Below are 13,755 nucleotides of genomic sequence, written 5' to 3' on the forward strand. Positions count from 1 at the left end.
CTGACTGTTCGTACTGTGTTTGATGTTCAATGTGGATGTGGACTGACTGTTCGTACTGTGTTTGATGTTCAGTGTGGATGTGGACTAACTGTTCGTACTGTGTTTGATGTTCAGTGTGGATATGGACTGACTGTTCGTACTGTGTTTGATGTTCAGTGTGGATATGGACTAACTGTTCGTACTGTGTTTGATGTTCAATGTGGATGTGGACTGACTGTTCGTACTGTGTTTGATGTTCAATGTGGATGTGGACTGACTGTTCGTACTGTGTTTGATGTTCAGTGTGGATGTGGACTGACTGTTCGTACTGTGTTTGATGTTCAATGTGGATGGGTACTGACTGTTCGTACTGTGTTTGATGTTCAATGTGGATGGGTACTGACTGTTCGTACTGTGTTTGATGTTCAATGTGGATGTGGACTGACTGTTCGTACTGTGTTTGATGTTCAATGTGGATGTGGACTGACTGTTCGTACTGTGTTTGATGTTCAATGTGGATGTGGACTGACTGTTCGTACTGTGTTTGATGTTCAGTGTGGATGTGGACTGACTGTTCGTACTGTGTTTGATGTTCAGTGTGGATATGGACTGACTGTTCGTACTGTGTTTGATGTTCAGTGTGGATATGGACTGACTGTTCGTACTGTGTTTGATGTTCAGTGTGGATGTGGACTGACTGTTCGTACTGTGTTTGATGTTCAGTGTGGATGTGGACTGACTGTTCGTACTGTGTTTGATGTTCAGTGTGGATATGGACTAACTGTTCGTACTGTGTTTGATGTTCAGTGTGGATGTGGACTGACTGTTCGTACTGTGTTTGATGTTCAGTGTGGATATGGACTGACTGTTCGTACTGTGTTTGATGTTCAGTGTGGATATGGACTAACTGTTCGTACTGTGTTTGATGTTCAGTGTGGATATGGACTAACTGTTCGTACTGTGTTTGATCTTCAATGTGGATATGGACTGACTGTTCGTACTGTGTTTGATGTTCAGTGTGGATGTGGACTAACTGTTCGTACTGTGTTTGATGTTCAATGTGGATGTTGACTGACTGTTACCTTGCTTGTGCAGGTGTGGGACGACGACCTGGCCAAGGTGGCGGCCAAGTGGGCCATGCAGTGCGTCGTTGATCATGACAAAAACCGCTCGGTACCAGGTATACGGCAGCCTGAATGTCTTGAGTCTGTTACAGAACTGAAATCCTATAGTTAATGTGTGTGTCACAGAACTGAAAGCCTATAGTTATGTGACAGGGGAGGCTACCGCTCCTTTCACAGCAGACTCTGCACCCGAGTTGTTGGCCTTTAAGTCAACACCCGTGGTTTGTGGAATTCTGTTTGTGATGGGGTCTGGTGGTTTCCGATTGTCAGTATGTTCATGGAAACCTTCGGGTTTGCATAACAGTTTTTATAGGGCTAAGAAATTAGCCCTAACATTTTCAAACCTGTTTGATTGCACTTCGCTTCCCGAGGTGATCGTAGTGTTTCGGCACACGGTTACAGTTACTGTGTGTGTCACAGAACTGAAAGCTTATAGTTACTGTGTGTGTCACAAAACTGAAAGCCAATAGTTACTGTGTGTGTCACAGAACTGAAAGCCTATAGTTACTGTGTGTGTTACAGAACTGAAAGCCTATAGTTACTGTGTGTGTTACAGAACTAAAAGCCTATAGTTACTGTGTGTGTTACAGAACTGAAAGCCTATAGTTACTGTGTGTGTCACAGAACTAAAAGCCTATAGTTACTGTGTGTGTTACAGAACTGAAAGCCTATAGTTACTGTGTGTGTTACAGAACTGAAAGCCTATAGTTACTGTGTGTGTTACAGAACTGAAAGCCTATAGTTACTGTGTGTGTTACAGAACTGAAAGCCTATAGTTACTGTGTGTGTTACAAAACTGACAGCCTATAGTTACTGTGTGTGTTACAGAACTGACACCTATAGTTACTGTGTGTGTTACAGAACTGAAAGCCTATAGTTACTGTGTGTGTTACAGAACTGACAGCCTATAGTTACTGTGTGTGTTACAGAACTGAAAGCCAATGGTTACTGTGTGTGTTACAGTACTGAAAGTCTATAGTTACTGTGTGTGTTACAGAACTGAAAGCCTATGGCTCGTGGGTTGGTCAGAACGCGGGCGGCGGGTACAGGTCAGTGGTGCACGCGATTAACGGCTGGTTCAGTGAGGTCAAGGACTGGATCTTCGGCACCTGGACGAAGTCAACTGGACACTACATCCAGGTCACTCCGCACTCCGTCAAACTTTCCTTTTAGGCCGAACAACGATTGTTGGTTTGGAGTAACCCGACCTACCCTACTTTTTCCCGCCGACCCTAAAACCTTTTTTCATTTCTCAAAAACAAAACTTTTGGCACATTTTGCGAACAATACCGAGACTAAGGGAAGTAACCTCCTTTAAACTCGACTAAATGTATTAACAAACAAAAAATTAAATTAAAAAAAAAAGCCGACTTTACCCACCCTATCTTTTTTGGTCACGTTACCCTAAACCAACATATATTTTTGTTTGGCCTTAAGACCTTGTTTACCGCCCTGATATGGCCCGTCGTGGTCGGCTGGGCGTTAAGCAAACAAAAAAACAAGACCTTGTTTTCTCAGATATTCTGTTCACAAGTTAACTATCTGTGTCAATGTACCTCCCTGCTAAGACACCTCCCTGCTAAGACACCTCCCTGCTAAGACACCTCCCTGCTAAGACACCTCCCTGCTAAGACACCTCCCTGCTAAGACACCTCCCTGCTAAGACACCTCCCTGCTAAGACACCTCCCTGCTAAGACACCTCCCTGCTAACATAAGACACTTCCCTGCTAAGACACCTCCCTGCTAAGATACCTCCCTGCTAAGACACCTCCCTGCTAAGACACCTCCCTGCTAACATAAGACACTTCCCTGCTAAGACACCTTCCTGCTAAGATACCTCCCTGCTAAGACACCTCCCTGCTAAGACACCTCCCTGCTAAGACACCTCCCTGCTAAGACACCTCCCTGCTAACATAAGACACTTCCCTGCTAAGACACCTCCCTGCTAAGATACCTCCCTGCTAAGACACCTCCCTGCTAAGATACCTCCCTGCTAAGACACCTCCCTGCTAACATAAGACACTTCCCTGCTAAGACACCTCCCTGCTAAGATACCTCCCTGCTAAGACACCTCCCTGCTAAGATACCTCCCTGCTAAGACACCTCCCTGCTAAGACACCTCCCTGCTAAGACACCTCCCTGCTAACATAAGACACTTCCCTGCTAAGACACCTCCCTGCTAAGATACCTCCCTGCTAAGACACCTCCCTGCTAAGATACCTCCCTGCTAAGACACCTCCCTGCTAAGACACCTCCCTGCTAACATAAGACACTTCCCTGCTAAGACACCTCCCTGCTAAGACACCTCCCTGCTAAGACACCTCCCTGCTAAGATACCTCCCTGCTAAGACACCTCCCTGCTAAGACACCTCCCTGCTAAGACACCTCCCTGCTAAGACACCTCCCTGCTAAGACACCTCCCTGCTAACATAAGACACTTCCCTGCTAAGACACCTCCCTGCTAAGATACCTCCCTGCTAAGACACCTCCCTGCTAAGATACCTCCCTGCTAAGACACCTCCCTGCTAAGACACCTCCCTGCTAAGACACCTCCCTGCTAAGACACCTCCCTGCTAGGACACCTCCCTGCTAAGACACCTCCCTGCTAAGACACCTCCCTGCTAAGACACCTCCCTGCTAACATAAGACACTTCCCTGCTAAGACACCTCCCTGCTAAGATACCTCCCTGCTAAGACACCTCCCTGCTAAGATACCTCCCTGCTAAGACACCTCCCTGCTAAGACACCTCCCTGCTAAGACACCTCCCTGCTAAGATACCTCCCTGCTAAGACACCTCCCTGCTAAGACACCTCCCGTCTTTTTGAGACCTGGATTTCTCACATAAGACACCTCCCTGCTAAGACACCTCCCTGCTAAGACACCTCCCTGCTAAGACACCTCCCTGCTAAGACACCTCCCTGCTAAGATACCTCCCTGCTAAGACACCTCCCTGCTAAGACACCTCCCGTCTTTTTGAGACCTGGATTTCTCAGATATATTTCGGTCTTAAAAGGGAGGCTGCACTGTGTAGCTTGGGGGGGGGGGGGGGGGGGGGTGGCTAAAATAGCACATTTAGCACAGAGTGAGAAATCCATTCATCTGAGAGGGATCTAGCAGTCGACATCAACATCGATTGCGGCAATTTGTGTCAAATGTCACATTTTGGGGAAAGTATAAATGGCAGTTGAGGGGCTCTCTAAAGAGGTGGGCCCGAGTAGCTCAGGGGGTAGAACACCGGACCGAGTAGCTCAGGGGGTAGAACACCGGACTTGTGATCGAAAAGCCGCTGGTTCGAACCCGGGCCGGGACGGACACGGGTCAACTTTATGTGCAGACCCAGAGACGGTATACATCTCCCACCCCCGTGTAACCACAGTGGCAAGTAAAAGACCTCGGTCATTCTGCCATAAGTGCAGGAGATCTGGCACTCTTCGTCTCGCGTGTGGGTGCTAGTATGACGTCATATGAAGTGCGTGTTATTTACAGGAGATCTGTCACTCTTCGTCTCGCGTGTGGGTGCTAGTATGACGTCATATGAAGTGCGTGTTATTTACAGGAGATATGGCACTCTTCGCCTCGCGTGTGGGTGCTAGTATGACGTCATATGAAGTGCGTGTTATTTACAGGAGATCTGTCACTCTTTGTCTCGCGTGTGGGTGCTAGAATGACGTCATATGAAGTGCGTGTTATTTACAGGAGATCTGTCACTCTTTGTCTCGCGTGTGGGTGCTAGAATGACGTCATATGAAGTGCGTGTTATTTACAGAAGATTTGTCACTCTTTGTCTCGCGTGGGGTGCTAGTATGACGTCATATGAAGTGCGTGTTATTTACAGGATATCTGGCACTCTTCGTCTCGCGTGGGGTGCGGTGTGGCACGCTGCGACAATTCCAAGTACCGAACGTACTTAATGTGCAACTACTTCCCGGGGTGAGGCGTTGTTGTTGTTGTTGTTGTTGTTGTTGTTGTTGTTGTTGTTGTTGTTGTTGTTTTTGCTTTTGTTGTTGTTGTGTTGTTGTTGTTGTTGTTGTTGTTGTTGTTGTTGTTGTTGTTGTTGTTGTTGTTGTTGTTGTTGTTGTTGTTGTTCTTCTTCTTCTTCTTCTTCTTCTTCTTCTTCTTCTTCTTCTCGTTGCTAGCCATGTTGATGTTGTTGTCCATGGTGTTGCAGGGTGGGTGGGGGGGATCCCTACGAGCAGGGCGCACCGTGCAGCAAGTGCCCGGATCACTGTGACGCGTCGGGAAAACTATGTGGTAAAGTCTTCGTCATTTTGTCAATCGTTTCATTATTTTGTCTGTCGTAAATTGCAGTCGTAAAATGCCTCAACTCTTCTTCCGTTTTATGCTTTGTCTTAAAATGCAATAACTCTCCTTCTGTTTCATTATTTGTCCCTGTCGTAAGTTGCTATGACTCTTCCTTTACTTATTTTGTCCCTGTCGTAAGTTGCTATGACTCTTCCTTTACTTATTTTGTCATTAAATTTCTGTTTTATTATTGTGTCCGTCCTTGAAAACAATAACTCTTCTTCTGTTTCATTATTTTCTCTGGCGTGAAATGCTATAAATGCATCTACGACGACGTTGACGACAACACCGACGACGTCGATGATGACAATGATGACAATGATGATGATGATGATGATGATGATGATGATGATGATGATGATGATGATGATGAAGATGACGACGATGACGATGACGACGACGATGATGATGATGATGATGATGATGATGATGATGATGATGATGATGATGATGATGATGATGATGATGATGGGCAGACTGTGGGGGGCTGGCCTGTGCTAACGGTGGGAAACTGAACGTGAGCACCTGTGGGTGTGAGTGCAAGCCCCTGTGGAAGGGACGAGACTGCACCACGGGTGAGTTGACGTTGTATCACACAGAGACATCAGACATAAATTTATCAACGTATCACACACAGACATCAGACATATCAACGTATCATACACAGACATCAGACATATCAACGTATCACACACAGACATCAGACATATCAACATATCACACACAGACATCAGACATATCAACGTATCACACTCAGACATCAGACATATCAACGTATCACACACAGACATCAGACATATCAACGTATCACACACAGACATCAGACATATCAACGTATCACTGCGTATCAATGTATCACACATAGGCATCAGACATACCAATGTATCACACACACACACACATCAGACATATCAATGCAAACATCAGACTGTAGACATCAAAAAAGAGACGAAACACACACTGGAGACCTTGTAGATATAAGACAAGAGACATACGACTGAACACATAAGACTGAACACATAAGACAAGAGACATAAGACTGAACACATAAGACAAGAGATAATTATAAGACTGAACACATAAGACTGAACACATAAGGCAAGAGATAATTATAAGACTGAACACATAAGACTGAACACATAAGACAAGAGACATAAGACTGAACACATAAGACAAGAGATATAAGACTGAACACATAAGACTGAACACATAAGACTGAACACATAAGACTGAACACATAAGACTGAACACATAAGACAACATATGACATACGTTTAAGAACATCAATGAGTAGACGTGCTACAAACCTGTGTGTTGTTGCTATAGAAACCAGTGTGTGTTGTTGCTATGGGCACCTGTGTGATGTTGCGATGGAGACCAGTGTGTGTTGTTGCTATGGGCGCCTGTGTGATGTTGTGATGGAGACCAGTGTGTGTTGTTGCAGAGCGCTGCCCGGGTGTTGTGTGTCAGAATCACGGCACGGTCAACCCAGGCACCTGCAAGTGCGACTGCACCCCAGGCTTCACCGGCGATCTGTGCGGTAAGTGTACTAAGTGCATGTGTACCCTAATCTATACCGTGAGTGGTGTTGTAGGTGTACTAAGTGCATATGTACTCCAGGCTCTACCGGAGATCTGTGCGGTAAGTGTACTAAGTGCGTCTGTACCCTAATCTTAACCGCGATCTGTGTTGTAAGTGTACTCAGTGCATATGTACCCCAGGTTTTAGCAGCAATCTTTGGTAGTTTTACTTAGTACATTTGTCCTCTAGACTCTAGTCACCGTCTGCGTGGTAGGTGTACTGAACGTATCATCGTGTAACCATGCATGCTTCACAGGCGATCCGTGTTGTAGTTGTACCAAGTGCGTCTGTCCTTCAGTCATATGTGCATTCTGTGTGATAAATGTACTGAGTGCGTCTGTCCTTCAGTCATGTGTGACATTCTGTGTGGTAAATGTACTGAGTGCGTCTGTACTTCAGTCCTATGTGCATTATGTGTGGTAAATGTACTGAGTGCATCTGTCCTTCAGTCATGTGTGACATTCTGTGTGGTAAATGTACTGAGTGCAGCTGTCCTTCAGTCATGTGTGACATTCTGTGTGGTAAATGTACTGAGTGCAGCTGTCCTTCAGTCATGTGTGACATTCTGTGTGGTAAATGCACTGAGTGCAGCTGTACCCCAGGCATTGATGACGATCTGTGACGTCAGTTAAGTACGGGCTTAAGTGGCTTTCTGTTGGATTGCACGAAGAGGTTACATGCCTCGTCTCAGTGATTATTAAAAATAATGGTTTCTCTATTCCTCACTGCTGTGCAGAGCTCACTCTTTAGCTGGGCTGGCCTGGCAGCGTGAGATTGCCTGGCAGTAGGCCCGCTATAAATAAAACACTTGCTCCACTGCTGTCTGCTAGTGCTGGCTGCTACAGCCAGAAAGTAGGGTAGTGTGTATTTTGACTAAGCACACACAACTGACACGATCAAATAGACTCGGGCAACCCATGGCATAATAGGGGATACATTCAGCTTTAAAATGATACCAAGCATGACAAGGTCGAGAGTACATGCAAAGAGTGTGTGGTGTATCAAAGAGACAGAATACAAACAGACACATTCCTGTCCCAGCACAATCTCTTCCAATCTCCACTCCATTCACACCCCAATTACTCAAGCTGTCCATTTCCCACAAGCAATGTTAGGAATGCAGTGTGAAGTACAGCATGCCAGCATGCAGAATCACTCACCACCAGTCTTGTTACCAGGTCCTGTTCGCCGGCAGGAAGGGGTTAATTACTCCACTGTGGGGGGGCCGCGCGCCAGGCAAGATAGCAGCTAACGGTACTCCTGTTGCTTGTGTAAACACTTAGAGAGAGAGCTAGAGGGTTCTCACATTCACTGTTTGTGTCAAAAGAACTCTGGTTATTCTATTAGTCAGTCACTGAGTCAGTTGCTGACAGTGAATTCTTTAAAACTGTATCACAGAAGCAGGCTGAGATCTTTTTCAGTACATAATATTCAGACTTGTTTCACAAAAAAAGACACTTCTCAAAGAAGGAAATAAAACACCACACTAACTGTATTGGTGCTTTGGAAGGCGTTGATGCCAGTGGTGGCAAAAAAGTTGAAGCATCGCTAAACACATGTGTCACACAGTCGCCAGAGCTATCTGTCTTTCTTGCTTGGCATCTTTTTTTCTTTGCTGGTCTTCCACCTTTTGTCTGACTGAAAAATTTGGAACACACAGGACAGTCGCTGGCAAGTAAAGAAGCATCAAACTCTTGCCATAGAAAAGCTGCGTTTTGAATGTCCTGATAGGCATTATCAAGCGAAATTTTCGAGGGAACATGTGAACCTTTTAATTTCATCACCCTGCAAAAACATTTGTTGCACAATGTTTGAGAATGAATGTCACTGTTGTCAAGCATGATGTTTATTCCATGATAGCTGTCAAGTTCTACGGTGGCATACCTACACAATTTCACTAGAGTGTCATATTTCTGTTTTGATCTTTCTCCACATACACGACAAAGAGAATGTAGTCTCTCCAAGTGTGCTTCTTTTGTATGAAGAGTTTCCATCACGAAGTGTGCTGAACTTAAACAACTAAAAAATCCACACCCATTTTTCAAGTCCCTTTGCCAGTCAGAAAATGAACACACACATGCACAAATCACAGTTTGTCCTTAAAGAAACATATTTTTTCCAAAGTTAAGTCCTACACATCACTGCTCATGACAGTTCAAAATACAGACCTACAATCAGGTACCACAAAACACAGTAGGAATAGTATGTTAGAACCCATGTAACAGCATCAAAACTGTCAACAACACATCTACCACTGTGAATAAAACTCAGAACCCTGCTCTCTTTCAACAATAAAAACTCCATTTAGAATACTGGTAACTAAAAACATTTTTGCTCTGGTGCATACTCTAAAGTTTCAATTCACTAACACAGTTAATCCTGGGAAACCAAAAAGGTCCAAGCACTTGCAATAGATCACTAAAAATTGTAAACATCCAGGGTTTTTAATAGGGGCCAAAGAAGGGCCAGCCTGCTGGTGCCAACAGCTGCCACTCACTGACGCCTTCCCTGTGGGAGTGGAATGTCTGGCAGCAGGGGGTATCTGGTAGCAGCTGGCGAGCAGCTAAAGGGGAGGATTTTGCCTGTGCTGCACAGCAGTGTCCTCCTTTCTTCAGTTATTCAAAGAAAACAGGAGTTTTTGTGCGAAAGTTTGATCGAATTTTATTCACTCAACCAGTCAACCTGCGCAAGGCGATCGATCAATGCGCGGTTGTATAGTTCCGTGCAAATCATTCCATTCTGTTAACACTTCTTGTCAGTTTCCCTGTTTTGGACCAAAATCAAGTAAAACAGATATGTTGTTATTCTACTGTGGCAGTAAAGGCAGATATTGTGTGTTCTGTTCATGTTTTGGTATCGCTTAGGATAATGTTCTTTCGTCAAATGGGACAAGCAGACGAACTTTTGCACACGTGTTCCAACGCTAAAAACTGTATGAAGTTCAGATTTCTGGGGAAAATAGTGTATGAAACCGCTTTATGTTCTTTAAATTGATGAGATGTGTGCATTTGGTTGCGTGTGATCTGTTTATAAAATGAAATATTGTTGAAAACTGACCGTCGGATTGCAGTCTGTTGTCGAAGAAACTGAGTGAAAAGAAATTTGAAAGGGGAACTACTCTTGTCGGTAGACAAAGTATGAGAGTTACTTGCCTTTGGGAATTTGCTTGTGTTGAACGTCTGTGCACGGCAGATCTAGATTCAGAAAACAACCGAACTCATGGATTTTATATGGAGATTCATGTGTTCAAGCCTGTAGTTGTTAATTTAAATGCGGTATGTTTGTATTGTTTGCTCCAGAGATGTATACTTCGTACATTAGAGCGTTCGGAACTTTTTAGTCGCAAAAACTGTAGTACCGACACAGAACAGCTTCTCAACCCATTGCGCTATCGAGGATTCAGGCTGTTGCTGGCTCGTTATTTGTTGGTTGCTGGGTGTTTATCGAAAAATAACTAGCTCTACAAGTTTACTGTTGTGGAGATCGCTAGATACCACTGGAATCGAATGGAAGGATAAATAACATTATCCTACATACGTGAGAGAGATACCCGTGAGATAAAAATCGTTCAAATCACACGTGTGTATATCATGTAAATGAGGTCAACCGGAAGGTCAAGCTATGTAAATTAGTAGTACATGGGATCAACCGGAAGGTCAAGCTATGTAAATTAGTAATTACATATTCATGAAGAACTACTTTTGCAACAAAATGGCAACTGCCACGAAAACCGATGTGTCAACACTGAAAGAATTTTTGAGTGATGAGCTGTTCGAAGACATGTTTGGTGATGACGCAAATGACGAAGTCGATGAAGAAAAAAGTGAGTCATCCATGATTTATGATTTTTCTCCAATAGACTCATTCGTTCAGACAAACAAGAACAAGAACACTCTCCGAAAAACGGTTTACGATATATACGTCGCCTGTCGACGTTTATGGCGAAACACGGGGACAAAAGAAACATTAGCACCATCCAACCACAAGAATTATGCAAAATTCTCTGCTCCTTTTTCATGAGTTTGAAAAAACCGGATGGCAAAGAGTATGAACCATCCACGCTGAGGGGCCTTCTCAGCAGCATCCATCGACAGTTGAAATCTAAAAAGTACTGTGCGTCCGTTATAGACGGCCCCGAATTTGCACAACTGAGAGAAGTCGTGAAGACAAAGCAGAAGATTGTTAAACAGGAAGGTTGTGGCAACTTACCTAACAGGGCTCAACCGCTGAAAGATGAAGATGTTGACAAGCCGTGGCAGACAAAACAGCTCGGAGTCGCAGATCCAGAAGCAATCCTGAATACTCTGTGATGGCAAAACACAGTCAACTTTGGTCTGCGCAGCGTGACTCCTCACAGGCACATGCAGTGGGGAGACGTGTCCTTACATGAAGACAGTAATGGCAGAGAATATCTCCAATTTTGCGAAAGACAATCCAAAACATGTCAGGGCGACAATCCAAAGTCTGTGCGTGATGTCTGTCGGAAAGCTTGGGCGTCGAACGATGAGCGCTGCCCTGTCGCAGTTTACAAAACATACGCAGCTCTCCGACCAAAAGGTTACTCCGAGACAAGTTCCCCCTGCTATTGTGCAACAAACACAAAAGTTGCATCTGAAGAATTTCCATGGTTCAAGCGCCAACCTGTCGGCGTCAACAAGTTGTCATCAACCATGAAAAACATGTGCAGAAAAGCTGGGATCATCAACCCGAGGTACACCAACCACTCTGCACGCAAGTTCCTAGTGCAGAAACTTTCCGAGAATAACGTTCCTCCGACCAAAATAATGCAGCTATCTGGGCACAAAAACGTCCAGAGTATTAACAATTACAGCAGCATTTCACAAGAGGAACACCGTGGCTTCAGTCTGATGCTAAACGGCACTGCACCGGTCTCGGAGCTGTCGCCAGTGTCGGCAGACGACACATTGTTTTCGCCAGCATCGGCCACTTCAACTCCATCCGTTTCCACTGCCACTGCCACAATCACATCCCAGCAAACGCTAACAACACTGTTTGCAGGTCCTGTGCACGTTGGTACCATCAACATCAACCAATATTTGTGCAGTCACCAAACTGACCGAGAAGTGATCATCTGAAAGCTGTCGACTCGCCTGGCTCCGACTTGACTGTCATCCTATCGCGGAAGGATATGCTTTGCTGTTGTTGTTCCTTTTGGTTTCTTTTATACTGTGGCCACTACTTTTCTTTTTATCTGATATATTTTGAAGTGACCATGATTTCGTTGTTCGAATTTATTTCATCAATGTTCAATATTAAACTTAACCGGCAGTGTTAACAAAGGCGAACTACTTTGTCCTAGTTTGAGAGTGTGTGTCATGGCGGAGGAATGAATGTCAAATTGAGTAAAGTGGTTTGAAGTTCCAAAGCGGGTTGATCCAAAGGCAATAGCGCTGTCGGTGACTTTTAGTTAGATCTGGCACAGAAGTATATAATGTAGGATAAACAGAATACTACATGGCTTGCTGTGTCGTACCAGATTTACACTCGTTGCTTTTTCAAATAGTGAACAGCTCGCTTTCGCTCGCAGTTCACTATTTAAAAAAACAACTCCTGTAAATCTGGTACGACACAGCAAGCCATGTAGTATTCTCTATTTATGGAACTTACTTTGATGTAGTGCGCAGTCACTCATGACGTAAGCGTAGACGCTCATCGGACAGACGGAACTGTGTAGATCTAACCAGATTAGTGTCAATGTTTCCCGAATATTCTGGTATGTCCATTTACTATAAGTAGGGCTGCGCACACATATTGTTGTTCTTTACCAGTCTTGCACTTGTTCTTTCTTACACTGTGCTGAGAGATATTGTCACCGTTGTTCCAGCTGTTAATAAATCTACAGAACCTACACTACTCGTTGTGTCTCCTTTGCGACTGAGAGTGGCGAAAGGAAAAACACGACAACTGGCGTCGTTGACAGTTATTTCCCTTGTCTATTCGGAGTGACTTATTACTGCAAAATTACGGAAACAGAGCAGCTGATAACGCTTCTAAGGGAGCAGTTGGAGCAACAGCAACGCCAGCACAAGGAAGATATGGAGCAACAAATGCACCAGATGGAGATGATGATGAAAGTGTTCAGTGGTGCTGCAGCTTCTGCCAGGGAGGAAAGCTACGACGATCCGAGTGCTTCGAATCTACGTTTTCCCATTACTACACAGGCAGCTGCAATCCCATCTTTTGTTGCGTTTGATGCAACATCGGAACTGTGGCCTGACTACTGGTCAAGATTTTGCACGTTTGTGGTCGCCAACTCCGTGCCAGAGCAGCGCAAGGCTCAAGTTTTCTTGACGAATCAGACTGCTACGATCTACAAACAACTGGCAAATCTGGCTACTCAGCAAAACCCGCCCCAGGACATCAACAGTTTGACAATGGACGAAATTGTCAAATTCATTAAAGAACAGTTCGACCCGAAACTCTTCATAGTGCGAGAACGTTTCAAGTTCTGGAGTGACATGAAACGGAAGCCAGGCAAAACTCTCCAGGAGTTAGCAGCGCGCATACGCCAAGACGCCGCTACCTGTGACTTTCCTTCGATCAAAAACCCACAAGACGAAGCTCTGAGACAGAGATTCATATGTTCTGTCAACAATGAGGCTGTCTTAAAGGCTCTATTCAAGGTCAAGGACACAGAGCTGGATTTCGCACGTGCTGTCCAAGTCGCGATTGAGACTGAAGACGCAGCGAAGGTTGCCAAGGAAACTGTCTACGGTTCCAAGACCATGCCAGTCAACAAGGTCCAC

The 13,755-nt window shown here is 44.7% G+C and overlaps 1 protein-coding gene across 3 annotated transcripts in view; it reads left to right on the forward strand.

Moving 5' to 3' along the window:
* Window positions 1-13,755, forward strand: part of LOC138950282 (cysteine-rich venom protein Mr30-like) — a 97,300-nt gene that overhangs the window by 57,821 nt on the left and 25,724 nt on the right. For all 3 annotated transcript variants that reach the window (XM_070322029.1, XM_070322031.1, XM_070322030.1), the window contains exons 4-9: window positions 1,075-1,159; window positions 2,101-2,243; window positions 4,941-5,035; window positions 5,274-5,356; window positions 5,884-5,982; window positions 6,852-6,947. In XM_070322029.1, coding sequence (XP_070178130.1) covers window positions 1,075-1,159; window positions 2,101-2,243; window positions 4,941-5,035; window positions 5,274-5,356; window positions 5,884-5,982; window positions 6,852-6,947 — 601 coding nt within the window. The remainder of the gene's footprint in view (window positions 1-1,074; window positions 1,160-2,100; window positions 2,244-4,940; window positions 5,036-5,273; window positions 5,357-5,883; window positions 5,983-6,851; window positions 6,948-13,755) is intronic.

Source organism: Littorina saxatilis, linkage group LG16, assembly GCF_037325665.1.
Source record: "Littorina saxatilis isolate snail1 linkage group LG16, US_GU_Lsax_2.0, whole genome shotgun sequence".
Taxonomy (NCBI): Eukaryota; Metazoa; Mollusca; class Gastropoda; order Littorinimorpha; family Littorinidae; genus Littorina; species Littorina saxatilis.